General features: G+C 41.0%; 1 protein-coding gene and 1 long non-coding RNA gene across 4 annotated transcripts in view; one reads left to right on the top strand and one right to left on the bottom strand.

Moving 5' to 3' along the window:
• Positions 1–746: 746 nt before the first annotated feature.
• LOC118981074 (uncharacterized) lies at positions 747–7,083 on the bottom strand. The gene is made up of 3 exons (XR_005065267.1): positions 6,734–7,083; positions 6,221–6,291; positions 747–2,151 (listed from the first exon to the last, which is right to left on the bottom strand). It is a non-coding gene; the product is annotated as an uncharacterized LOC118981074 (long non-coding RNA).
• A 99-nt stretch (positions 7,084–7,182) lies between these two features.
• CCNY (cyclin Y) overlaps positions 7,183–26,953 on the top strand; it is a 302,795-nt gene continuing 283,024 nt past the window's right edge. Inside the window, exons 1-2 of one of the 3 annotated variants that reach the window (XM_037037809.1) lie at positions 7,697–7,782; positions 8,562–8,709. Coding sequence is in view for 2 of the 3 variants with exons in the window: in XM_037037808.1 (XP_036893703.1) it covers positions 7,629–7,782 (154 nt within the window). In the remaining variant the exon portion in view is untranslated. Of the gene's footprint in view, positions 7,783–8,561; positions 8,710–26,953 lie in introns of all 3 variants that reach the window. The other 2 variants (XM_037037808.1, XM_037037807.1) reach the window with 2 other exon arrangements.

Raw genomic sequence — 26,953 nt, 5'->3', positions numbered from 1 at the left:
AAAAATGTCTACAGACGTGGGCACATTACATTGCTCTGGGGTTCAGAATCAGATTTGCACAAATTGGCAGAATATTTTAGCTGAATGTGGTCTATTACTATGTATGTGTCTCATGCATGCACATGCACAGACACATATATGCACACACATGGAGTATGTTTTTTTCTGGAGGATTTGAGTACCTTCAGGTTAAAAAGCAAACAAACATAGAGCATGGCAACCTAAGCTATGGAATCTGGCTTCTGCCTCTGAAATAGACACCTAAATAAAGTTCATTTCATTTTAATGGTTTTCTTCCTAATATAGTCAGAACTACACTCTGTAAAACACAACTCCATTTCAAAAGTGCTGTTTTCCTGGTTAATTAAATTCTAAAAAAAAACATTAAAGGTGATAAACACTATTGTAATAGATCTCTGAGTATCAAGAGCTTCACAATGCAAAGAACAATGAGAAAAATATTTTCTCAAAAATTTCAACATATAATAAAAGGGAATTATCACTGAAAACTCAAGCTTTCTACAATCATTACTAGCATATTCTCTCTTCCCTGCCCATCCCAGGGCCCCCAAACTGCCAATTCACTCTCTATCTTTCTCTTGCTGAGTTAAAGGGAAGGAGGGAAAAAAATACCAGCAGACTGAGGGGGTAAAAAGAACATGTTCAGGTATTTGCTCACCTCTTAGTGAGATAATAAATAATCATTGGGTGCCTTTTAGAATCCAGGCATTGTGGTGAGTGGAAGATAAAACAAATTAGTGCATAAAAACAACAAAAGTAGAGAGAGATAAGTGGTTTTAGATAAAGTATATGTGAGTTAATGATCTCCAGCCTGAAGAACTGAGAAAAATCAGTGCTTGTATTGGGCCTTGAAGGAGAAGTTGGACTAAAAATACAAGGGCGGGGGTTCTCAGGGTGGCAGGGCAGGAAAACCCACCTTAAATGCCAGGCAAAGTGACATTCTAAAACCAGCAAGAGGCTATTTACAGATTTTAAGTGGACAGTGACAGGACTGCCCACTGCAGTAGGATTTACCTAGCTGCTCTTGGGGACTCCAGGACTACTTGAATGCTGAATTATAATAGAGTGTTTTGAGTTCCTTGGAGGTTAAAAATGTGAGGTAGAGGCAGTAAGTTGACAGAACTCATTAACAATCCTTGTTTTACTTTTAAAATTCTGTTGCGTTTTGTCATGTTGGGAACAGGGTTTGAACTGAGGCCAGATAACTAAGATAAACGTAAGAGAAAGTGCCTGAATCACAGGAGACAGAATAAATCCTGTTATCACTAATGCTAGGCATCCTGGACTAAAAGACTTGATTGGTGTGTTGGGAAGAGTATATAAGGCAGAAGAAATAACCCTCTCACCCCTTTTCCAAATAGTCAGTGGGGTCATAAAGAGAGGTCCAGAAATAATGTGTTTTTTGATCAAGAAAATCAATTTCCTGGATGAAGTGGATCTTAAGTATATATATGAGGGTCTATTCAATGAGTTTCTTGCTCTCAGGAACCTTTGTCTCCAGTTCTGGGAATAATAAAGGAGTGATATATTAAAATAGTGTATCAGGCATTTTATTGTTTTACTGATAATTTCCATAGGGACTATCTGTCTTTTGGAAAAACTTCCCCTTGCCACCAAAATCCTACCCTGGCTCCAGAGCCTGCCTACCGACTGCATCTTCCCATTCCAACCCTGATTCTCCTATAGGAACCAAGTATGTATGACACCCCACAGTTCTAGGTCAAAGTCCCTATTATCAGGGGGTCAATCAGTGAAATTTGTTAACATGAATACAGAAAATTCTATCAAAGAATATTATCAAATCCCAGGTCAGAGTAGGTGTGGCTGCATATAACTTGGGAGTTCAAAATAACAGTGTCTTAGACAACATATTTTATTTCTGTCAGGTAAAAGAAGAGTACAGGGACATTGGTTCATGGCTGTGACCTCCAAGATCACTGGGTACTCAAAAGCGCATGCTGAAAATGCAGCCATCACATCCACACTGCAAAGAGCAGAAAAGAGGAAGTCTCTTCAGAGCACTTTCCTGGAAGATTCTGTTCCTATCTCATTGGCCCAATTTAGCCATCTGGCCAGCTGTCATCTCTGAGGCAGGCATATTGTTCTTCCTCACAGAGTGGAAGACCTGAACTAAGGGAGATGGAAGAATGGACACCAGGTAGGGAAGTAGCAACCTCCCCCAGTCTGACCTTTGCCTGACCCTGTGAGATGTTGGAATTTACCTTATCATAAGTACATCCCAGCTCTGAGAGATCACACTTACCATTCCTGTGAGTGAAGATGGATGAAGAAGATAGTCTGGCAAAATAGCTTAGACTTCTTAAGGCTGTTTAGCCTGAGGACAGGTGATGAATTCTCAGTGGTGAGGTAGATGAATCAGTTTCCAAGTGGGCCTTTGCCTTGATACCCCGAACCTATGGCTATCCCCTGCTTCATTATTTATTCTATAAACCAAGGTTTTACTCATGGACAGGAAATATGTGGCATAAGTGTTATCTCCTCCTCCTTTCCTCGTGGCAGTGTTTTTCCCTGTTCAGCTGGAACATGACCTCAGAATCTTTCTCAACACAATGTTCCTGGCAGTTATACTGGTTCAAAAGATTTGTCATTGGTGTTGAATTCTACCTGCCATCTTTAATTGCTTATGGGAATTTTCAATGTGACAGGTTATCTGAGTAAAATTCTTTATGGGATAAATCTTTCATAGGTATATTCACAGGTGATAAGTTATATATTTACAGGTAGCAGGCTTGACATTCTTCAGATTTTAGCACTACATGACTATAAGTACTCATATTAGTGAACATGTTCCAAACCTGTTCGTTTGAGTATTTACTGGTCTTTGAGTTTCTCTAAGAATTATATGGTATCCACTTTTGTATCTCCATGGTGTCTGGCTTAGCACCCTTTCAAATGTTTTATAAATAAATAAATCACCTACATTGGTCAAGATCAAGTGGCTATCAAAGTATATAGTTCCCCATGGTTGGTTACTATGGACTGCTTACCATCGAGAGTACCAAACGGAGGCCTTATTTGAGGGGAGGTCATTGAGTGACAAGAGTATTGATGGTAGAACAGAGAGTTCTGGTTATTTCACAGCTTCCTTACAAACATTTGAATAACTGCACAGAAAACTGGCTACCCGGTGACAAAGAAAGGGCAGATACACTCTGAGCAGTTTTTTTTTCCTGAGACTAGCTTTTTTCCTTCTTTTGACTAATGGTCCAGGTCCTGGGCTAACTTGACTCAGTGTTTTCTGTATTCTAGGAGGTGTTTCAAGGTGTTCTGCAAATGACAGATTCTTTTTTTAAAAATATATTTTATTGATTATGCCATTATAGTTGTTCTAATTCCCCCCCTTCATTCCCCTCCACCCTGCATACCCTCCCCCACCATTCCCCAGCCCTTTAGTTTATGCCCTTATGTCCACATGTCTCAAGTTCTTTAGATTCTATATTTCCCGTACTATTCTTGCCCTCTCCCTGTCTATTTTCTACCTACCATCTATGCTACTTATTTTCTGTACCTTCTCCCCTCTTCTCCTCCTCCCACTCCTGGGTTGCCAACCCTCCATGTGATCTTCATTTCTATGGTTCCGCTCCTGTCTAACTGTCCTGTTAGTTTGCTTTCGTTTTAGGTGTGATTGTTAATAACTGTGAGTTTGCTGTCCTCTCAGTGTTCATATTTTTTATCTTCTTTTTCTTAGATAAGTCCCTTTAACATTTCATATAATAAGGGCTTGGTGATGATGAACTCCTTGAATTTGATCTTATCTGAGAAGCACTTTATCTGTCCTTCCATTCTAAATGAAAGCTTTGCTGGGTAGAGCAATCTTGGTTGTAGGTCTTTGGATTTCAGGACTTGGAATACTTCTTTCCAGCCCCTTCTTGCCTGCAAGGTCTCTTTTGAGAAATCCTTTGTAGGTGACTGTCCCCTTATCTCTTGCTGCTTAGGATTCTCTCCTTCATTTTAAACTTGGCTAATGTAATTATGATGTGCCTTGGTGTGTTCCTTCTTGAGTCCAACTTCTCTGGGACTCTCTGAGCTTCCTGGACTTCCTGGAAGTCTAATTCCTTTGCCAGATTGTGGAAGTTCTCCTTTATTATTTGTTCAAATAAGTTTTCCACTTGCTCTTTTGCTTCCCCTTCTGGTATCCCTATAATTCGGATGTTGGAATGTTTAAAGATGTCCTGGAGGTTCCTAAGCCTCTCCTCATTTTTGAATGACAGATTCTTATTTCATGGATGGGTATGTGTATAGCTAAAGGGAGAGTGTACTTATGCTCTACTTAATTTAATTAAGGTAGCCTATATTCACTGATTTGTTTTTTATAAGATCTTATAACTCATTTAACTTAACACTAATATCATTTATGTTTTAAATATTTTGGTTCCATTGAAAATTTTGTTGAGAGAAAAAGCTGCTTAAAAAATGTGAAGGGCACTGACTTAACGAGCTCACACAAGTTCCATGTTTACCTGTGTAATGACCAAATTCTTACACCATGGTAACAAAGAAAGATCAAGGAAAAGAATTGTAAAATGATTTTTTCTGGTCAAAGAACAGGACTGGTTCTGATTAGATCCAGATGATGTTTTATACGAAAGCTAAAAGTTTTGAGGACAGTGCCTTGGATTGTAGTGCTCACCTTGCCCTCCCTTGCAGCCCTAATCTATTGAATCTCAATAGATTCACCCTATTGAGGTAGTGTCCCCACATTTAGATTCCTAAGTGATACAATCAGAGATGGCTGTATCACCAGAGATGGCTAAATTTATACATAATGCTTCTCCTTGTTGACTGGCTACTTAGTTTAGTCAGAAGGGTTAGGCTCCATAGAAATAACAAGGCTCCCTTCTCTTCTCTCTTCTCCAAGTCTAGAACTAGTCCTAAGAGGTCACTCACTGCTTAATTCAGCAAAAGAATAGAAAAGGGAAGAGGAGGGAAGCAGGACTAGAGTCCTTTTTTTTTTTAATTCTCACCTGAAGATATGTTTTAGTGATCTGAGAGAGATATTGATGTGTGAAAGAAACATCAACTGACTGCCTCTCATATGAGCCCCAACCGGGATTGAATTGAAACTCAGGTACGTGTTCTGATCGGGAATCGAACTCACAACTTTTGGTACACAGGACAACGCTCTAATTGACTGAGCCACCTGGCCAGGGCAATACTACTATCTGTCTACCTGAGCTTCTTATTTCCACTGGAAACTTCTGATTTCTTCTCTCATTATTTCAATCTGGCCCCTGCCCCATGTCCCATTCATTGATACCTCGAGGTGGGGGCGGGAGGTTGGGCTGGATGCAACTGAGAAGGGACCTTATAGACCATAGTCAGAACCAAGGATCAACACCCCCACTTAGGCCATTTCTTATCTTAGATAGGTTTACTTATTGGAATTAAAGTAAAAATTTACAAATTTTATTTGTAAAATGTGAGATAACAGCATAGGCTTAGATGTAAAAAATACTCAGTACAACACCTGGTTTCTAGCAGGTGTTCAATACATGCCACCTTTCTTAAAGTGTCGCTGAGTGACAAATAGGAGGCATCTCTGCCCGGAGAAATGTGAAGTGTGTGTCTTTGTGTGTGGAAGGGTGTTGTGATTGGCACTCACATAAATCACTGGTGATGCTTTAGCACTTATCTTTCTTCCCTAAGCCTGCTGACCCAAAATCATACTAATGAACAAGCCCAACAAGTACATTTCTAAGGAAAATACAGTGGGAATGTCAAAGAGTGGGTAGAGGTGGTGGGGGAACAGAAAAGTCCCTGTAGACCATTGGTTGTCCCACCTTTGGCATGAGTTTGTGGCTACCCTGGCCCTTAGTCACATCTTCATGTCTCCAGGTGTTGTTCCCAATTAATACTGCCCAGTAACCCTGAGGAAGAGGAAGCTTGAGACAGCCCTGCTGTCTGTCCCCTCTTAACCCCTTCAAACCATATGATTAATTGTAAATTTTATGATTAAATAAAAATTATTTAATGTCCCTAAAGTGAATATGCCATACATACATGGTTTAGTAATTGGGTACTTGTGGCACGGAAACTACAAAACAGCATTGTAACCCTGAAAATCTGGATGTGCACTCTCATTGACTTGTAGTTGTGGCCCAGTCCCTGTTTCCCGGGAGGCAAGGGTTTAAGACTGCCTTAATAAAGAGCCTTATTTGCCTTGTTGCTATCTCCCCACTTCTCTCCAGCTACATTCTTCAGAACTTCCTTTGGTCATCTTGTGAGCATCAGCGTTTTGCTGCCATTTATCTTCCAAGGACACCGAATAGGCAAAAAAATAGTTGGTTCACGGAGCTTTTAAAAAATGTAACATTATTAGGTTTGTACATTTATTAATGTACAAACATGATCAAGAGGGGCAGCGCATGTTAAAAACAAAGGTTGGATGTCAAGAATTAAACGAATTAGGGTTAAAGTCTGTGGCAACATGTACGCACATGGCCATGCCATCTTTTGTTTTCTTTTACTACCTGTGACTTCATCTTTCTAGGCCTCGGTTTCTCATATGTTAATTAAGAGCACGGCACCCATTGTTTTTCTTTCAAAAGCATTTTTCCTCCTGCCTCTCCTCACAACTCCTTCCCTGAGTATTTGGAAGCGGGTGACTTCATTTTAGCGGTTTGGGTTCAGACAACCCAGCACAAGAGAATAGCAGCGTTTTAAAGGTAACAGGATATTTAGTGTTACATACCTGCCTTTACCTCCCAAAAACCTCCGTGAGACTTAAAAGGCTACAGCTGACTGCACGCTGAAATAGTCCAGGGGCCACCATCAAGTCCTCCGCAAAGCTCGATGCAGACGCGAGAACTCCCAAATCAAGGGCCGCATCCTCTTAAAAGCTTTAAAGAAAGAAAAACGAAGAACGGCCGTAGCCCTGTTCCAAGGAGTAGCCAGCGCAGCTTCGGGCACCCGAGGCCTCCACACACATCATCATCCATGGTGGGGAGGGTGGGGCGGTGGGGCGGTGGACCGGAGGACAGAGACTAGAGAAGTCGAGCATCTGGACGCTAGCGGCTGCCAACTTAACGCCGCCCAACCGCCCTCTCGGCCGGGATTTGCTTCCAGGGCGCCGGGAAGGGGCGGTGCCGGGGTGGGGCAGGCGCCTAGACTCCTCCCGGCCATACCAGCCGGCTTTCCAGCGTGGGGTCCGAGGACTGTACCCGCCTACCGCACTCCGGCCGCCCCATCTGCCCTTTCCCTGTACAGTCAACGCCGTCTGGTCCTTACGCCGCAGCTACCGCGGACACGCGTCTACGTCTGAACCGGAACCTTTTGTGGAGGCCGCTGCTGGGAGCGGGAAGCTCGGAGAGGCGGCCTGCCCGGCGCCCGCCATGGCCGCGGCGGGGTGAGGCTGGCGCGGCCGTGCAGTCCCGCGGTACGGGCGGTCCTCCGCCGCGGGCAGGCCCAGGAGGCGCGGTGACGGGGGAGCCGCCTGCAGCCGCTGGTCGCTGCCCTGCCCGCCGCCCATGGCGAGGCCCGACCACCGCTGTTGACCGCGCTTCCGTCCATCCCCGGCGGCGGGCGGGCCTCGCTCTACGTCCGGCCCCGGGAACCCCGCGAGCGCCGCGGGCCCTGGGCCGCCGACGATGGGGAACACTACCTCGTGCTGCGTGTCTTCCAGCCCCAAGCTCCGGAGGAATGCACACTCCCGGCTGGAGTCCTACCGGCCGGACGCCGACCTGAGCCGCGAGGACACGGGCTGCAACCTGCAGCACATCAGTGACAGAGAGAACATTGACGGTGAGCGCGGCCCGGCTGTAGCCCTCACAGCCCGGCTCTGGACTTGGGCTCGGGTACCGCGGGCGGGGGGCCCGTGGCCAGGTGACAGGAGCCGGCCCTGATCAGCCCAGGTCTCCAGACGTGAAGGGACAGCCCTGGGCGCGGGCGGCGGAGAGTCCTGGTCTCAGGCACCGTCTGGTCCGGGCCACAGCCAAGCTGTTGGCGACCAGGCTGAGCTCGCTAGTTTTTTAAAAAGTGAAGTGAGTGGACGCTGTCTTGGGTAAAACAGGACTGGATCCCCGTTTTGGGACTAGTCTGTACCTAGAGTTGGAGAACAGGGTTGGCCTGTGTCAACTCCCCGGAAACTTACATGTTGATTCCACTTGGCTGTCCCTTACCAGCGTTTCCTTCAAAAACTAAAAACAAAACCAAAGGCTTCCCACCAAAGGATTTGGAGGGGGTGATTTGAGACATTGGAGTCAAATTGCTCCACCTGAATGCTTCAAAAAGTTTCTTTAGAGGATCATTGGAATGGTTTGGAAACATCTTTGGGTTGTACCCCGTTTTTGCTTGGGACTGAATTACGTCCTATGAATTCCTGATTGATCTGAGAGACATTTGGTTTGGGCTAGTGTTTATAAAGGAAGTTAAACGACCGATCACTGCACTTAGGAAAGTTTATTTTACTGGTGTCTTTATTAATATCTACAGGTGGGTAGTTTACGTAATTTCCAACTTTAAGAAATTTGAAATGTGAAATATATTTTTATGACATTTTGATTTTTCTTTTTTTAACCCAGAAATATCAAAGTTGATGTGTTTGAACTAATCTGAAAAAATTTCTTGTATGGGAGAATTGACACAACTCTGTCATAATTCATTCATATCAACTTTAGGGTGGCACGAATGCTCTCTAGTGTGGAAAGCCGAGTTTAAACTCAATCAAAAGTAAGAATTTTCTCATTGTTTGGCATACTTCAATTTCTTTTAAGTAGTAATTTCATGTCTTTAGGAGAGCAAATTTGTTAAATAAGTATTGTACCATATATAAAGAGACTAATGTAACATCTATAGTAGGTGCGTAGTAAGTTAGGGTTCCAAGTGACATTTCTAGTGTTGTTGTTTTAAACTTGCATTATTTTAACTTACTTGTTAGAGGTTTTGAACTGTATCCATACTTTAAAATTTAGGCACATAGAGGCATCTAGAAGGTTATTAAGGCCAGGTATGTCTTCATTACTGCTCTGGTCACAGGCACCTAAAAGAAGAGTTTAGCATGTGATAAAGACTTAACGAGTATTTTATTTTAAAGACATGAATGAATGAATGAGTTTATTATAGAAAGCCATTACCTAGTCAGTCCTACACTGTGTTGGTAGTCAAAAATATTTGGCATTAATTCCTCCTTTATGTTGTGCACTAATATGGGGTAGAGGCTTTATGATTTAAATATTGGATTTAAGAATACAAACAGAAGGAAGAGTTCACATTTCTTAGAGCTAGGCTGCATAGTGGTAGTGACTATAGTGGGGAAATGGGGCCAGGGGTGGGGTTGGGGGCTGTGGGGAGTGATTGTAATCAGCTGTTTGGCCATAAGGCTTAGGAGGATTTTGCCAGAGAAAAATAGAATAGTATTGTGTGTTCTTTCATTTGAGGGAAATCTGAATTTGGTCATCACTCACTTTTGAGAAAACATTTGGAAGACCACCAACTCGTGTTTTGTAGGTTCTGGATAGTTTAAGAGACTAAGTCAGGGTGAGAAGATTTCTTATGTAGGCTGTAGTGCCTTCACCCAGAACCCAGTTCATACAATGATGCTAGTTTAAACCCAGAAACATTTCAACAGTTCTTCTCATTCTTTCCCAAGTTTAGTAAATAATACTTCTGGGTGTACCTATCCAGCAGTTCTCAAGTCCAGAAATGTAGGATTGGGCCTTTGCATTTTGTTTAAAGCTCTCCAGTAATTCTAAAATGCAGCTAACATTGAGAATTGCGCTCGTTGTTGAGAGAGGGATATTTTTCGTAGAAATTCATTCAGTGTCAAAAGTTGGATAGGAGAACAGATTTATGTTAAATAAGATGCATACTGTATTTTGTTGTGTATAACGCGCACCCACATTTTGGCCTGGATGCTCAGGAAAAAAGTCTTTTGTTTTAATTTTATAATTCAATTATTTATTTATTTATTTTTAGAAGCAAAACCAATTATTGTATTACAGAGGGTATTATATTGCATATGGATGTGGTTATTGTTCTCTAGAGTTACACTTTTAACACATAAGCAAAAATAAAAGAATTAAAAACATTTATATAGGTATGGAATTAGTACTACCCATGTATAATGTATATCTTTATTTCCCCTCAAAAACTGTGACAAAATACTGCATGTTATACATGGCAAGATATGGTATATATGTATGCACATAAACATGACTTAATATATTGTTAGATGATTAGTAAACATTTTAAAACTACTTCTCAATTCTTTTTTAAATTAAATTTTATTGGGGTGTCATTGGTTAATAAAATTATATGAGGTCTATCAGGAAAAACTTCCAGCTGTTGTCTGTACAACAAGAAAGGTTTGTGCAACATCTCTGTATCCTGACTGCCAAGGAGAGTGGACTGGGATGTGCGTGCATGAACAATGACAACTTCACTGAACTAGTCAGTAGGCATGGTAGACACAGTTGATTGAGCTTGAGTACAGTGTGGCTGTTGAATTCAAAATGACTGAGTGAGTAGAGCAATGAGTCTGCATCAAATTTTGTGTTCATCTCGAAAATTCCTCCAAGGAAACTATTCAGATGATTCAGAAGGCCGTAGCTACAGGCAGCTGGTGGTTGGCATCTTCATTGGGACAATGTGCCCGCTCACGCATCACATCTTGTGCAGTTTTTTCTGAAACATCATATCACCCAGGTAACTCAACCCCTTTATAGCCCTGATTTGATGCCCTGGGACTTATGGCTTTTCCCAAAACTAAAATCAACTTTGAAAGGGAAGAGATTTCAGACAGTTGATGATATTCAGGAGAATACAGAGGGGTAGCTGATGATAAATGGGAGAATTGTGAGATCCCAAGGTGCCTACTTTGAAGGAGACTGAGGCGTCATTGTCCCATGTACAAAGTTTCTTGAATCTTCTTCAATAAATGTCTCTAATTTTTATATTATATGACTGGATACCTTCTGGACTGACCTCATATAAGTTACATCTCAGTTCTTGATTCCTAGGTAGTATATAACAAAAGTACAGTATGTAACAAAAGCTGAAATGCACAAATGCCATCTTACATACAGAAAGATGTTGCAGACAACTAGAATAGAAGGGTTCGGAGATGGTTATGAGGTTTCTGTGATAGATGAGTTTCTTTAAATCATAGAGAAATGAGCTATGTACCTGTGTTTTTCTGTTCAAACACACAGTGGGTACTCCTTGTCCCATAAGATTTCAGTGACTGAGTTAGGGCAGTTAGGCTCCCATGAGACCTACCTGCAACTTGCTCTGTCTCTATACTCTGTGTATATTAGTGTTAGGTTATTCATGTTTTGGGGATTTATATTAGACTGAGTAGCTCCCTTGGTATTATTTCTCATGAAATGATTCTTACATTGAGAAATAACAAAAACAGTTAATGATAGTGATAATTGCAACCCTTAAATATTGCTTACTCTGTGCCAGATACTACTTGATATCTATTCACTTATTAGTTATCAGAACAACCCTATGGTAATATTATTCTTACTTTAAGACAAAGGTGTGAGGCAGAGTGAGAAGAAATGATGTGTTCAAAGTCATATAGCTACTGAATGACCAATGGAAACTTTCCCTTGTTGCTTGATTAGCCATCAAACTCGTTAAGTAGTCTGGGTTGCCTTGTGGGGGTAGGCTGTCTATCATTGCAGTCGTATCTGAGAAGGAGCTTTATTTATCTGCAACAGATTGGACTTCCCCGAGTAGTTTATTTCTAAGGGAGGAGAAAGAGGGGGATGGATCAAAGAGAGTTTAAAATTCTATGAGAGTAAATAAATCAGGACACCTGTAACATATGTACCTTAGTGTCAGTTGGGGAGCTAGGCCTCAGAATGATTGATGGCACCTTCATCCTTTGTGTATCAGCTGTCATCCTTGACAATCCGGTAGCTCCTTCATCCCATATCCAATCTGCTAGGAAAGCATTGCTTTCTACCTTCAAAATAGATCTAGAATCTGATCACTTTTTTTAAATCCTCACTGAAGGACATTTTTTCATTGTTTTTAGAGAGAGAAACATAGATTGGGTGCCTCCCATATGCACTCAGAACTGGAATCCTATGAGCTTGGACCAGGGATTGAACCCATAATCTATGGCATGTCCCCTGACCCGCAACCTTTTGGTGTACGGGATAGTGCTCCAACCAACTGAGCCACATCAGTCAGGGCCAGAATCTGATCACGGTTTTATTCCTTTCCTGCCACTCTTGTGATAAGTAGCCTGACTGGTCTCCTTGCTTCCACACTAGCCCACTATAGTCTGTACTCAACTACAGTAGCTGTGCTGAGATTTTTTTTTTAAAACTTAATACATCACTCCCCTGCTCAAAAACTGCAATGACTCCTTATTTTATATGGAGAAAAAGCTTTACAGTGGACTTTTACAGTATAGAACTTAATACTGGGCACTAAGGCCCTTTGATCTGCCTGCTTTCCTCTCTCACTCACCAGCTCATTCCAGCTGTGTTGACCTTGTTCAGTGCTTCAGTGCTGTTCCTTGAACATACCAGATATACTTTTTCCCCAAGGCCTTTGCTCTGTCCTTCTGCCTTGAATGCTCTTTGTGTATGCTCTTGGCTAACATCCTCACTGTCTTCAGTCTTTGTTCAAGTCTCACCTTTTCATTGAGGCCTTCCTTGTCACCCCATTTAACATCCTTCCTGCCACCCCATCAGCAATCCTAAAACACATCCTTTGTCCTAATGATTCTTTATTCCATGTCACCTATAACATGCTGTACAAGTGTATACATATGTAATAGTAACTATTTCTACTCATGGAAGTTCCATGGAGAACTTTTTTTTGTTTTGTTCATTGATGTAAACCATGTGCCCAGCACAGGGCCTGATATCTCAATGACACTATAAATATTTATTGAATCAAGGAGTAAAGCCAGCTTTGTAAGAACTTCAGAGGCAGGGCATCATCATTTGAGGAGACAGGTGGGAGAAGGAGAGGATGGATAAGACTTGTAATAACAAAAGTAGAGTGATGTGAAACTTTTTGGTTCTGTTTGAGAGATAGCAGATAGGGTGAACTACTGAAAATGAAACAGAAGAAAGATTTTAAAGTATAATTAAAAGAAAGAGTCACCCAAATTGAAAAGAAACTGTGGTTAATGGAATTCTGTTTAGCAGTGTATTATTTAGTCTTTTTTCCTTGTCTCATCAGATGACGGTTGTCTCATCAGATGTCCATTACATTCTTAGGGATCAAAATGAGGCTAAAATGTGTAATGAATCAAAAAGTACTAGGTGAACATATGCAATTATAAACATAGCCACTCATGTTGGTTTCTTTGTATTAAACATAAAATGTGTTTACACAGCAAGTGGTGTTTGGACTTCCCATATCCAGAGAAGCTCGAAGCCTAAGGGACTCATTCTAGGTATGGGAAGCATAACCAGAAAAAGTGCTCTGTTAAAAGGTGTGTGTGTGTGGAGGGTTGGGGAGGAGTAAAGCGGGGAGATAAAGGAGCAATTTAAAATCAAAGTACCTATTGTAGTGTTAACCTGAATTACTGCTCTGGTTTTTTTTGAGTATCTGCAAACTTCTGACTGCTTCTCTTCAGTGTTCTTTTTCTTGAATGTCAGTCCCACTTTAATATTTCCAGCCTTATGGGCAAAACTATACCTGTGGACTTTCATTTCAGACTGAGATTTATTAATATGCTGTCTGCAGAATTGTGAAAACACTGATTAAGTGTGGGCTGACTACATGATACCAGTTTAGAGGGGGCACTGTACAGGCGTGCTGAGAGAGCCATTCTTCAAAGCATGCTGATGGCTCTGTGACCTCCGCTCTACTGACTAATTCTATTTTCCTCTCTATTTAAAATCATACCCTTATTTTACAGATTAGGAAACTAAGTCTTGGAGAGGTACAGTGTCTTGCCCAGGTCATGCAGAATGTGGACAAGGGTAGTGAGACTTGATCTGTGTTAACTTTGGGCTGAGACTCTGCTAATTACTGACCTGTGCTATCTTTTTACATCTTCACACAATTATTCTCCCCACATTACAGGAGAAGAATTTGAGCCTTCACTTAAGGGGTAAGAAATTTGCTCAAGTTTTCATAGCTATTTGGTGGCAAAGTTGGGGTTGAATCTTCTATCACATGCTAGAACTCCACACCTCAGTTGTCCTGTGACAGCTAACTAGCGAGTGATCTGTGTTTAGAATCTGACCTTGCTGGTGCCTGGCCCATGCCTGCTTTGTTTTAAGAGATTCAGTATGCTTTTTTAAAAAAAATATATTTTATTGATTATACCATTACAGTTGTTCTATCCCCCCCCCCCCCCCCCCGTTCATTCCCCTCCACTCCCACACTCCCTCCCCCACCATTCTCCCCGCCTTGGTTTATAACCACGTGTCTCAAGTTCTTTAGATTCTATATTTCCCCTACTATTCTCGCGCTCTCCCCTATCTATTTTCTACCTACCATCTATGCTATTTTCTGTGCCTTCTCCCCCCTTCTCCCCCTCCCACCCCCCTGTTTCTAACCCTCCATTTCTATGGTTCCACTCCTGATGTAGCTGTCCTCTTGGTTTGCTTTTGTTTTAGGTGTGGTTGTTAATAACTGTGAGTTCGCTGTCCTTTCACTGTTCATATTTTTCATCACCTTTTTCTTATATAAGTTCCTTTAGCATTTCATATAATAAGGGCTTGTTGATGATGAACTCCTTGAACTTGACCTTGTCTGAGAAGCACTTTATCTGTCCTTCCATTCTAAATGAAAGTTTTGCTGGATAAAGCAATCTTGGCTGTAGGTCTTTGGATTTCATGACTTGGAATACTTCTTTCCAGCCCCTTCTTGCCTGTAAGGTCTCTTTTGAGAAATCCGCTGACAGTCTGATGGGTACTCCTTTGTAGGTGACTGTCCCCTTATCCCTTCCTGCTTCTAGGATTCTCTCCTTCATTTTGGTCTTGGCTAATGTAATTATGATGTGCCTTGGTGTGTTCCTTCTTGGGTCCAACTTCTTTGGCACTCTCTGAGCTTCCTGGATTTCCTGGAAGTCTATTTCCTTTGCCAGACTGGGGAAGTTCTCCTTTATTATTTGTTCAAATAGGTTTTCCACTCGTGGCTGTTTCTTTCCCCCTTCTGGTACCCCTATAATTCGGATGTTGGAACGTTTAAAGATGTCCTGGAGGTTCCTAAGCCTCTCCTCATTTTTTTGAATTCTCATTTCTTCATTCCTTTCTGGTCGGATGGTTCGTTCTTCTTTCTGGTCCATTCCATTGATTTGAGTCCCCGTTTCCTTTCCATCGCTGTTGGTTTCCTGTGCATCTCCCTTCATTTCAATTAGTTTAGCCTTCATATGTTCCTCTAATTTGTGACTGTACTCTACCAATTCTGTGAGCATCCTGATAAATAGTGTCTTAAATTGGGCTTCTGAGAGGCTGGCAATCTGTTGGTCGCTTAGAGTTATTGGCTCTGGGACTTTGAGTTCTCCTTGCACCATCTTTTGGGCTGTTCATGCCTGTTAAGTAGCAGGATCAGAGCCCTAGGTTTTCACCAGAGCAGGGCAACTAAGTCGCTGGGTTGTGATGTTGTATGTGGGGGCGGGGTCAAAGAGGGATAATGGCTTCCCTCCACCACCTGCTGCCGCGACCCCCACCAGCACCGCAGCCACCATCGTCACCAGGCCCACGCGCCTCGCTCCACAGCGCACGAGTGTGCCACCGCTGTCAGCCCTCCACCACTGGGTTCGCCCCCTGGGGCCTGTGTGGTCCATCTCAGTGCTCGCGAAAGTGCGACCTTGGTCAGTCTGCCCCGCACCCCGACCAGTTCTGGGCTGCCTGCGCTCCTAGGTCTGTCCTGCCCGACCCAGCTCCGCTGCTGGCTCCACCTCTCTTACCGTCCCCGTTGAACGGTTCGTAGCTGTCAGACTTCCGTATAATTCCGTTTTCTGGTCTCTGGGTGTGTCTTAGTTCTCCAAAACTTTTGTTGTATCCAAACTTGGTTGTGGGAGAAGGCACAGTGTTTCCACCTATGCCTGCATCTTGGCGGAAGTCCTCGAGATTCAGTATGCTTTTAGTTAGCAATACTTTATGATTAGGATTTTTATGTTTCTCCCTGCTTCTTGAGAGCAGTGAAGTTCAAATAATTATGTGGAATGGTAGATTTTTCTCACCCTTTTCTATAAAGCTAATTGTCAGTATCATCTTAAGGAGAAGAATTGCTTTCACATGTCTGGCTAGATGAAACTAACAGAAAGATGATATCCATTCCTATCCAGGGAAGGACAGAACCAAAAAAGAAGAAAGTAACAAGAGGCATGACACGTGAGTAGCTTGAAAACTGTTTGAATCACACAGGGCCAGAGATTTTAGCTTCATGTATGTCATGCTGGGCTTACTATTAGGACGTAGTGTTTGGTATCTTTTCATGAGAGAGCTATTGACAATACCATACTTGTCACACTTCAAAGTCCAAATCCTTTTGTTCAACATTCAGGCAACTAGGGTAAGTCCATGGCACTAGCAGTTGGTGTCAGCTCTTCTTGCACTTTCCTTTTCAGCTTATAGCTGAAGGAGGCAGAAAGTTTCCTTTTCTGGCAGTATTTTGCATCATCTTGAAATGTTGAGTAGTTTTTTGGTGGGAGTCTTGGTCAGATCATTTCCTCTGTTTTATTCTGCCTTTTCTGAAGAATGAGGGAGGAGCTCAAGGTGGGGAAATTCAGGGAGAGATCTTCCCAGGGGGTTTATACAATGTGCCTCCAGCTCTACAAAGTTGGTGTAGGGCAAAGAACAGGGTCCTGTAATCAGGAGGTCTGTATCCCAGATGTGGCTCCACCTTTATTATTGGACCTCTATCCCTCTGAGCCTCACTGTCCTCTCTGCTTAAAAACAGTGCTTAAAACTAGTTTTCCCTTATGTACCGAGGTACCTAAAATGAGGATCAAATGAGACCAAGGTGCTGAATAAACTGAAAAGTGCCAGAAGAGCATAATACTGATAGGAACACAGCACTCATGTGAATTTCCTTGTATTTAATATGAAGTGTGTTCCAAGGTCTAAAACAAAGTGTGCTTCAACTGCCCATAGCAGTGAGCATCTGGAGGGGTTCATCTTAACAAAGATGTAAAGTATTCAAGGTAGTACCAGAGGATAACTGGAGTTCTAGAGCTGGGTGGGCTGGGTTCTGTAGAGCTATATGGCCTTTGAATGGGAAGCTCGTTGGCAGTAAAACTTGAAATAGAAATACTGCTCCCCTTTTTAACATACTACTCTTCTTTTGTTTTTGTTTTTTTTTTATTTTTCAATTACAGTTGACATACATTATTATATTAGTTCCAGGTATATACCCCAGTGATTAGATATTATGTAACTTACTCAGTGATCATCCCAATAAATCTTGCACCTATCTGACACCGTACGTAGTTATTAGAATATTATTGACTATATTCCCTATGCTGTCCTTTACATCCCCATGACTATTCTGTAACAACCAATGTGTACTTCTTAACCCCTTCACCTTTTTCACCCATTGCCACAGGGCCCATCCCATCTGGCAACTGTCAAAATGTTTTGTATCTATGAATCTGTTTATGTTCTGCTTGTTCATTTATTTTGTTTTTTTTTAATATTCAATTGTTGCTAGGTATGCATTTATTGCCATCTTATTGTTCATAGTTTTTATCTTTTATTTTACCTCTTCTTCTTAAAGAGGACCCTATAACATTTTGTTTGGTGGTGATGAACTCCTTTAACTTTCTTTTTTCTGGGAAGCTCTTTGTATATCCTTTAACTCTAAGTGATAGCTTTGTTGCGTAGAGTGATCTTGGTTGGAGGTCATTGTTTCCCATCACTTTGAATATTTCTTGCCAACCCCTTCTGGTCTGCAAAGTATCTTTTGAGAAGTCAGCTGACAGTCTAATGGAAGTTCTCTTCTAGGTAACTAATTTAACTGCTTTTAAGATTTTTTCTTTGTCTTTAACCTTTGGCATTTTAATTATTACATGTCTTCATTATGGACCTCTATGGGTTCACCTTGTTTGGGATTCTCTGTGATTCCGGGACTTGTATGTTTATTACTTTCACCAAGTTAGGGAAGTTTCTGTTGTTTTTTCAAATAGGTTTTTAATTTTTTGCTCTCTTTCCTCCTTCGGGCACGCCCATGATGTTAGTGTTGGTTTGCTTGAAGTTGTCCCAGAGGCTCCTTACGCTATCCTCATAGTGTAAATCTTCATAGCGTAAAATTTTATACTATGAGGATAGTGTAAGGAGCCTCATAGTGTAAAAATCTTCAGTTTCTGGATATTTTTCCAGTTAGTATATCCTTTATTTCTGACTGGTCTTTTTTTAGGCTGTTGAGGTTCTCATTAAGTTCATTGAACATTTTTTTTATAGGAACAAGTATAAAAGACACATGGACAAAAACTACAGGGGCGGAAATGAGGGGGAAAGGTTGGGTGGGTGGGTTGGTATGGGAGTAAAAGACAGAAAACTGTACTTGAACAACAATTAAAATAAAAAATAAATAAATAAAAGAAAAAAGTTCATTGTAAATTTTTATAAGTAGTGTTTTGAACTCTGTGTCTAGTAGCTTGCTTGTCACCATTTTATTTAGTTGTTTTTCTGGAGTTTTGTTCTGTTCTTTCATTTGGGCCATGTTTTCTTTATGTCCTCTTTTTGGTACCCTCTCTGTGTTTGTTTTTATGTATTAGGCAAAACTTGTACATGTCCCAGGCTTTTTAGGGTGGCCTAATATAGTGAGTGTTCTGTAGGGTCTAGTGGCACATGCTTCTTTGATCACCCAAGCTGGGCACTTCAGGTGTGCCCTCTCTGCCCCCTTGTGTGGGCTGTGTATACCCTCTTATAGTTGAGCCTTGAGTAGTGTTGGCATGTGAGTGGGAGGGATTTACGCATAGGCTGGTTGGCTGCGTGGACTGGCTGTGGAAGATTAGGTGTGCAAGGGCCCTCTCCGTAGAGCAGGACTTACTTTGGTAGGGCTCAGATGCTCAGCAGAGATGTACCAGCATCTAGACCTTCATCTGGCTCCTGGTCCTGAGAGAAATACAGTGGACTGTGCTAAAGATCATTGTTAGTAACTGCGGTTGTATCTTTGCCCATTTGCTTTGTGAGCCTTGCAGAAATTTTAGTTGGACAGTGAAATACAAGTCACTTCTATTTTGTACTATGAGTTATTTTGGACTAACCTAAATCATCTGGTTCGCAGGCCCGCGCTCAGTCCACTGAGCTACACTAGCCAGGGCTGTAATGTGTAGTTTTTGTTACTCCCTTGCTTGAAAAGCATTCATAAATAGGGTTGATACAGCATTAGAGATTGCCATCTGTCTTGTGAATGCTAAAGTTAATGTTACTGAAGAGATCTAAGTTGTTTATTCACTTTGATTTGAGCATTTATTTCGTTCTTTTTCTATAAAATATACCTGTCTGATTTTCCATTTATTATTTTGTGGGAAATCTGGAGTAAGCTTAGCAAAGATGGTATTCAAAAGTATGATTTTGAGTGTTAACTACACAGAAACAAATTTAAGGGGTAGGGCACATGTTTTTGCTTTGCAAACCATTTGCTTCTGTGGGAGATGGTGTTTCTGGTTGGCCACATGTCTCTAAGCACTGTCATGCTCTGTAAACACACTCTACTGTTTGCAGACTTCTGCAGTACAGCGAGAAAAGTACTGTTTTGTAGCTCATGTTGGCAGCCTCTGGAAGGGGAAGCTGTGAACCTTGGGAACTGTGGCAGTGTTGCTGGGTGGGATGAGTCAGGGAAGTCTCAAATGCAGGATGGCACACATTATGAAAGCCAGGCAAGGCCTGAGGAGGTGAAAAATGGGAATTCAGAAGTGAATGCAGGCTGTTAACTTTGGTGAAGTTTGGGTCTCTCTGCATCCTTGACAGTGATTTGGGCTGGACACCAAGTATGGCAGTGATTTTCAGATTTGAGGGGGATGATCTGCTAGGAGAGGCTCTGGACTTTCGGCATGACACCAGTGACTAGATAACTGGACACAATTTTTTCTCACTTAACTAATAATATTAGGAAGGAATATTTGTTGAAGCATATTTTGGGTTTTTTGAAAATGAAATTTATTCTTGTATCCAGGGTATTTGTACAAGGAAAGAGTGAAGGGGATTGTGGGAGGGAGTTTTGGCTGAAGTAAAAATCAGAGAGAAGAGGTTATGTAGATGAGTGAGCTTGGGTGAGACAGCCTGCTATATGACAGCCAGCTACCTCTGCTTAGGCATGGCTCTGAGCCTTGTCCTTGCAACCCAGTTTATTGTGACCTCAGACTAGATCTGTGTGTTCCTTCACTTTGGACGTGGAACATTGACAGTCAAGGCATTGAATGAGTGCTTTCCCCCCTGTCATCTGTGTCTGGCTTTAATTTACATGGGTTGAAGCGTGGTGTTAAACTATAATAATGATGCCTAGTAGAGAAGGACAGTCTGTAAATTAATGATACACTTTAATTTTCTGTTCCGCAAACTAATTAAAGTTAATAGGTTTTTGTCTTCATTATCCATGTTCTCATGTGAAAGTATATGCTTACTGAGTCTTGCTTCTTGCTATGAAATCTAGGGACACTTTCAATAAAACAGAAGTCCTTAATGAAGGACTAGCAAGATTTCTCAACCTCAGCAATACTGACATTTTGGGCTGGACAATCCTTTGTTGGTCATAGTGAAGGCTGTCTATTGTAGAATGTTTAGATGCTAGTAGCATCTCCCCACCCCAATCATGACAGTCAAAAAATGTCTCAAGGCATTGCCAAATATAATTTCCTTGGGGAGGGGGGTAAGTCTCTATATTTCTTCAGGACCATTTAGCTACAGGGTGTAGGATTCAAGGAAAACTCATAGTAACTTCCTGATGGTTCTGCTATCTTTGTCACTTTTACACATTCAAGGCCTCAGGTTGGATATCACAGACTCTAGGTTCCTTAGCTCCAGCAGGCACCCATCATTAGCTTCAGACTTGATGTAAGTAATGTCCTGCCCCTCCTGTCCTAGTTTTGCACAGGGTTGCATTGCTCGTTTGTACTCATTAGAATTAATACCCTCTTCTAAGGTGGTGCTCCTAGTGATATTATTGACAGAAAACGACATTGCCTGTAATTCAGACGGTGGTTGGTAGTATGCTTTCTATTAGCACCAGAAAGTTGTGTGATTTCTTTACTCAGATTCAATAAAAACTTCATTTTCTTCCCTTACACCTTCTTCTTTATCTTCTTTCCTTTTTGTGTAATATACTGGAAGGTGTGATAAATTTTTCTTTTTGTAACCAGCACTTTTATTTTCTATTTTTTTAATATTTTATTTTTTAAAAGATTTTATTTATTTATTCTTAGAGAGGGAACGTGAGGGAGAAAGAGAGAAAAACATCACTGTGCAGTTGCCTCTTGTGCACTCCTCACTAGGGACCCAGCCCACAACCCAGGCATGTGCCCTAGACCAGGAATTGAATCAGCGACCCTTGATTCACTGGGCAGCATTCAATCCATTGAGCTACACCAGCCAGGGCTTATTTTTTATTTTTTACTTCAATTTTAAAATCAGCTACATTTTGTATGAGTTTTCTTATTTTATTAGTATTCATAGAGGACTTTTCTTTTTAGAGTCTGTTCTGATGAGTATAAAAATGGAATGCCTGATACAGTTTGTAAAGCAGTGATCTATGTTTTGTTAATATAGCTTTGGCTTGGTTTGAGTGCTCAGCAGTTTTATATTTTGGTGGATTTTTTGAAGTCTCTCATCAACTTCATCTGGAATACCTGTCCTGAGGTTGGTAGTGAACAGAATGGATATTTGATTTAGGGGTCTGGTTTTCAGGGACATCCTTATTTTATATTTGTATTTATTGATTTTAGAGAGTGAGGAGGGGGGAGAGAGAGGGAGGAAGGGAAAGTGAGAATGGGGGAAAGGGAAGAAGAGGAGAGAGATAGAAAGGGAAACAAAGAGCAACATTCATTTGTTGCTCCACTCGTTTATTGGTTGATTCTTGAACGTACCCTGACTGGAGATTGAAGCCGCAACCTTGGTTCCATGGGACCACAATCGAACCTATCTGGCTAGCCTTAATAGAAACCTTTACGAGGAAAGAAGCTTCTCAGTGTGTGTTGTGTCTGTGTTGCATTGTTACCTTTTTAAAGAAAAAATGTTTAGGGATGAACCCATTTAAATTATTTGATGTCAAGAGTCATTTTCTTTACCTGAGCACGCTACTGCTGGAATAAAGAACTGGTAGTGTGGGTTTCTGGAAATAGAGGTTTGGAAATTCAAATCTTGCTTTGTAGCTTGCGTAGGTGTAGAAAGCTCCAAAAAAATGTACTGTTGCATTCCTGACAATAAAACATTGCCTCTAAGAATATTTGAACCAAAGATGTCAGTCCTTAGATGTAAAGGTATTTATAGAGATACAAATGGAGGTCATTCTTAAAGTTGAAGATGTTTTGAAAGTCTGTTATCAACTTCTGCTTTGCCCATGTCCAACATACTTGTTAGGAAATGTTATTATTGGGTTGGTCAAAAAGTTTGTTTGTTTTTTTTCCCCGTAAGATGGCTATAGTAGTGTTTTGTTGTTTTTAACTTCATTTGAAACAATTTTGTTAGGTTGTATTGTGATAACTGTCAGCAGTTATCACAGTTATTGTGATTATATCAGCATATAATTAAAAAAAATCAAAATTGCTAAATTTTGTGTAGCCATTTTAGTACTAAAGATGAAAGAATATCTGGTACATTTTTGGCATATTATGCTTTATTATTTGAAGAAACATAAAAACAAGTGAAATACCAAAAACGATTTGTGCAGTTATGAAGAAGGTGGTATAAAGTGGTTTGTGAAGTTTCATGGTGGAGATTTCTCGCTGGATGATGCTCCTCAATTGAGTAGACCAGTTGAAGTTGATAGTGATCAAAATAGAAAATTAATTGAGAACAATCATTGTTATACCACACCAGAGATACCCAACATATTTAAAATACCCAAATCAATAAAGTTATTGTTGAAAATGAAAATGTGTCTTTTATTTTACAGAAAAGCCATAAGGACTTTTTGGCTAAGCCAATATGAAAGTACCACTATTCATTCATTAGAGAGGCAGTTTTCAGTGGTCAGCATGTAAGAGCACTGAGGGAAATTGGGCTGCTTGTGCTATTACTCCAGGATTAAAAAGGCCTTGGTAGAAAGGTGGGAAGACCAAGGGGTCATTGCTACTATTATTCCTGGGGCTGTCTGTGGAATTATAAGAATTAGTCTATTTTTGTTGTTTTATTTTGTAATGCTTTTTATTTTCCAATCACAGTTTACTTTTAATATTATTTTGTACTGGTTTCAGGTGTACCACATAGTGTTTAGACATTATGTACTTTACAAGGTGGTCCCCCCAATATTTCCAGTACCCACCTGGTACCATATATGGTTATCACAATGACTATATTCTCTATGCTGTACTCCACGTCCCAGTGACTATTTTGTAACTGCCAATCTGTACTTCTTAATCTCTTCACTCTTTTACCTCGTCCTTCAATTCCCCTTTACTCTGGCCACCACTAGTCTGCTCTGTGTCAAGAGCCTCTCCCTGTTGATGTGGCACATCTGGAAGTGACATGGAAAGTGACTATTCAGATTAATGCAGACCATGCAGAAACAGCCAGACTTTGGTTATTTCTCATTATTCTTACTGTATTCTGAGCTTCTCCAAAGTGACCTTACTTATTGTTTTTAGAGTGAATCTAAAGTTTTACCAAGCGAAAGTATAATGTGCCTATTTCCACGAAATAAGAGGTCTCTCATAGAAGGTGTAGCCTTAGCTAAGTCAAATGTATTTTTTTGTTCTTTCAGATGCTTTTGAAATGCAAATAATTTAAAAAGTCTGTTTATACAAAATACAGGAAAATACAGTTTTTATAACTTACATAGGGGTGCTTAGCTGTTTGTGAGGACCAGGAATGCAATTCAGAAACAAAAAATTATGATTACAGAATGTTTTAAGCATTTTCATTTTAAGCATATAAAACCGTTGGAACAAGATAAATAAAAGTGTTTAGTACTAGATGCTCTTACAGAACCTCTTTTATGCTTTTAGTAAGTAGGTAGCTAGTTATTTTGCTGTTATTTATAAACGGGTATTTTAAAATGAACTTAATTATATTCTCTTAATAAAGACCAGTGTTCCTTTTGAATGTTTTCAGCCCAACAAATGAGCCATTTCTCATTGTGCAGTTTGGTGGTTCAGTGTAGCCAGCCCATGGGGGAAGCAACTATTGGAGATCTAAGTTAGCCATGTTGTTCTGATTGCTTCTGAATGTATAATAATTTATCTAATTTTGATATATTATTATAAGGTCCTTGGAATATGATATTTTGATCTTCATTTCATTTGTGGTATTCCATTGAATTCTATCTAGAATACATGTATCTCATTACCATTTTTATTTGAAAATGAATTAATGCTGATGTGTGGGATCAGTATGTGGTGAGACTGTGGCTGAAAAACGGATTACAAAGCTGCCTTATTTTTTTTCCCCTACAGAGTTAAAAAATGGTGACAGTTAGTTTGGAATTCTCACTAGATAAAGAGGTCATATGAGCAGAATGCTAAAGGACTAGACAGGCTGAGAACTCCCTTTTCTTTTAAACTGACATTTCTAGCAAGTGGTACATTCACTATGTGGAAACGTCTCTAGAATGTGTTCTTTTCAACCACAGAGAAGTTGGAGAAAAAATAGAATTCAGTAGGCAATGTTGGCTCAGAAATGTCTGTTCTCCATCATTTTTGGGGGTAATTAACAATGTCCATGATGACCAGGCTTATAGCCATGACTTTGAGGAGGGGGACATTTTTCTTTAAGTATGGGAATTTGGTGCCCCATTATGAGCTTGAGGTTCAGTTGGTAGGTCAACAAACATTGGTCAATTCAGGGCTTAAGTTCCAGGCTCTCTCCTGAATGCTGGGAATGCAAAGATCAACATAACTTGAACCTTGCCCATAAGGACCTAATAATCTAGGAATAGAGACAGGTAAGTAAGTGATTATTGTGCTGTACACCATATACCAAGGTAGAAGGGAGGTCAGAAGGATTGCGTCTGCCCTGGGCAGTGGGAGGATGTGGTCAGAGAAGTCTCTACAAAGACAGTTGGATGGCAAGAGCAAGAGGAGTGGGAGTGGGGACAACACTAAAAAAGGTGTCGTAGGCACAGGGAAGATGCTTTTGAAAGGCCCTGGGTGGATTGGTGCATAGATTCATTTTGAAGTCAGAAGGTAATGTTGAACTTGTTGGATGCTCAGTTGCCAAATATCTTAGTTAATTAATGAATTATGCTCATTAGGGCATTTATTCTAAAAGTTTCATAATGGGTAGATGTGCATTGAGAGCAGTTTCTTACGTATTTTTGCGTATACTCTGGATTCTGGAAAATGATTATTTAAAGCTGTGGCATGGAAGACAGAATCACTGTCCTCAGAACTGTAAAAGCAGTATGATCTTTTGGTTGAGTATGAGGAAATACCCCTTGTAGAATCACAGCATATTTATACCATGAAGAACCATAGATATCTGTACTTTAGAGATAAGCAGTTGAACTGCTATGAGGGGTTGTTCCTTAGCACAACACAGCTAGTTCATGGCCATTCTTAGTCTGAGAGCAAGTTCCCTGCTATGGAGAGTCAGAGCCTTTTTCTTGCTGCATACTAGTTTTCATAATAAGGTTAAATATGCCCAAGAAGAAATGAATCTTAACTCATCTTTATGTTCTTTTTTTTAACATCATGTTAATTTGACTGAGAATTATGTCTTAGGGAACTATATCAGTCATCAAGCTATGTAACAAACTACCCCAGTGATTAGTGTCTTGGAACAACAGTATTTATTTTCTCAGGTGTGGTTTAGGACTCCTGGCACAGCTTAGCTGGGAGCCTCTCACTCAGAGTCTTTCAGGAGATTGCAGTAGAGCTGTCACCTGGGGCTGTGATCCTCTCAGGGCCCAACCAGGAGATAATCTCTTCCAGATGCACTTATGTGGTTGTTGCTGGCATCAGGTGATTGCTGGTTTTTAGCTGTTGACACTAGTTCCCTGCCATGTTAGCCTCTACATAGGGCAGCTCTGAGAGAGAGCAAAAGAGATCCCCAGGCTGGAAGCCACAACCTTTTTATAACCCAAGTTTGGAAGTGACCTTCTACAATTCAACCCCCTATGTGTGGGATAGTGTACAAGAGAGTGTACCTGGAGATATTTCGGGGCTATCTTGGAGGCTACCTACCATAAGCATTAAGATTCTTTTGGTTATATGTAAAGTTCACTGACACTCTCTTGAGCAAAATGGATGGGGGAGTGGGGAGTTATTGGAAGTACATGAGGATACTTATTGGAAAGCAAGGGCAAGAAGCATAGCTGAATCTCACAGGAATGGGAGTTGAGAGTTGGATAGCTTGTAAGAATGAGGCAGCATCACTTTCAGTATTTTACTTTTTAAAATATTTTTTATTTATTTATATTCAGAGGGGAAGGGAAGGAGAGAGGGAGAGAAATATCAATATATGGTTGCCTCTCGTGTGTCCCTTGCTGGGAACTAACTGGTCTGCAACCCAGGCATGTGCCCTGACTGGGAATTGAACCATGGTTGTTTGGTTCACAGGCCCACACTCAGTCCACTGAGCTACACCAGCCAGGAGTATTTTACTTTTAAATTCTCTTGTCTGTTTTAATTGGTCTTATCTTCTGTTTTTAAGATTTTATTTGTTGATTTTTAGAGAGAGGGGAAGGGAGAAAGAGAGGGAGAGAAACATCAGTGTGTGGTTGCTTCTTGTGCGCCCCCTACTGGGGGCCTGGTCACAACCCAGGCATGTGCCCTGACTGGGAATCCACTTGGCTACCCTTTGGTTCCCAGGCTGGTACTTGATCCACTGAACCACACCAGCTAGGGCAAAAGTCTGAAACTGTTATTAACTTGAAAGCTGAAAAACTT

Source organism: Sturnira hondurensis, unplaced genomic scaffold, assembly GCF_014824575.4.
Source record: "Sturnira hondurensis isolate 20B ecotype Veracruz unplaced genomic scaffold, ASM1482457v3 Scaffold0023456, whole genome shotgun sequence".
Lineage (NCBI taxonomy): Eukaryota > Metazoa > Chordata > Mammalia > Chiroptera > Phyllostomidae > Sturnira > Sturnira hondurensis.
The sequence above is the reverse complement of the archived record's forward strand: the minus strand, read 5'-3'. Positions and strand labels throughout refer to the sequence as shown.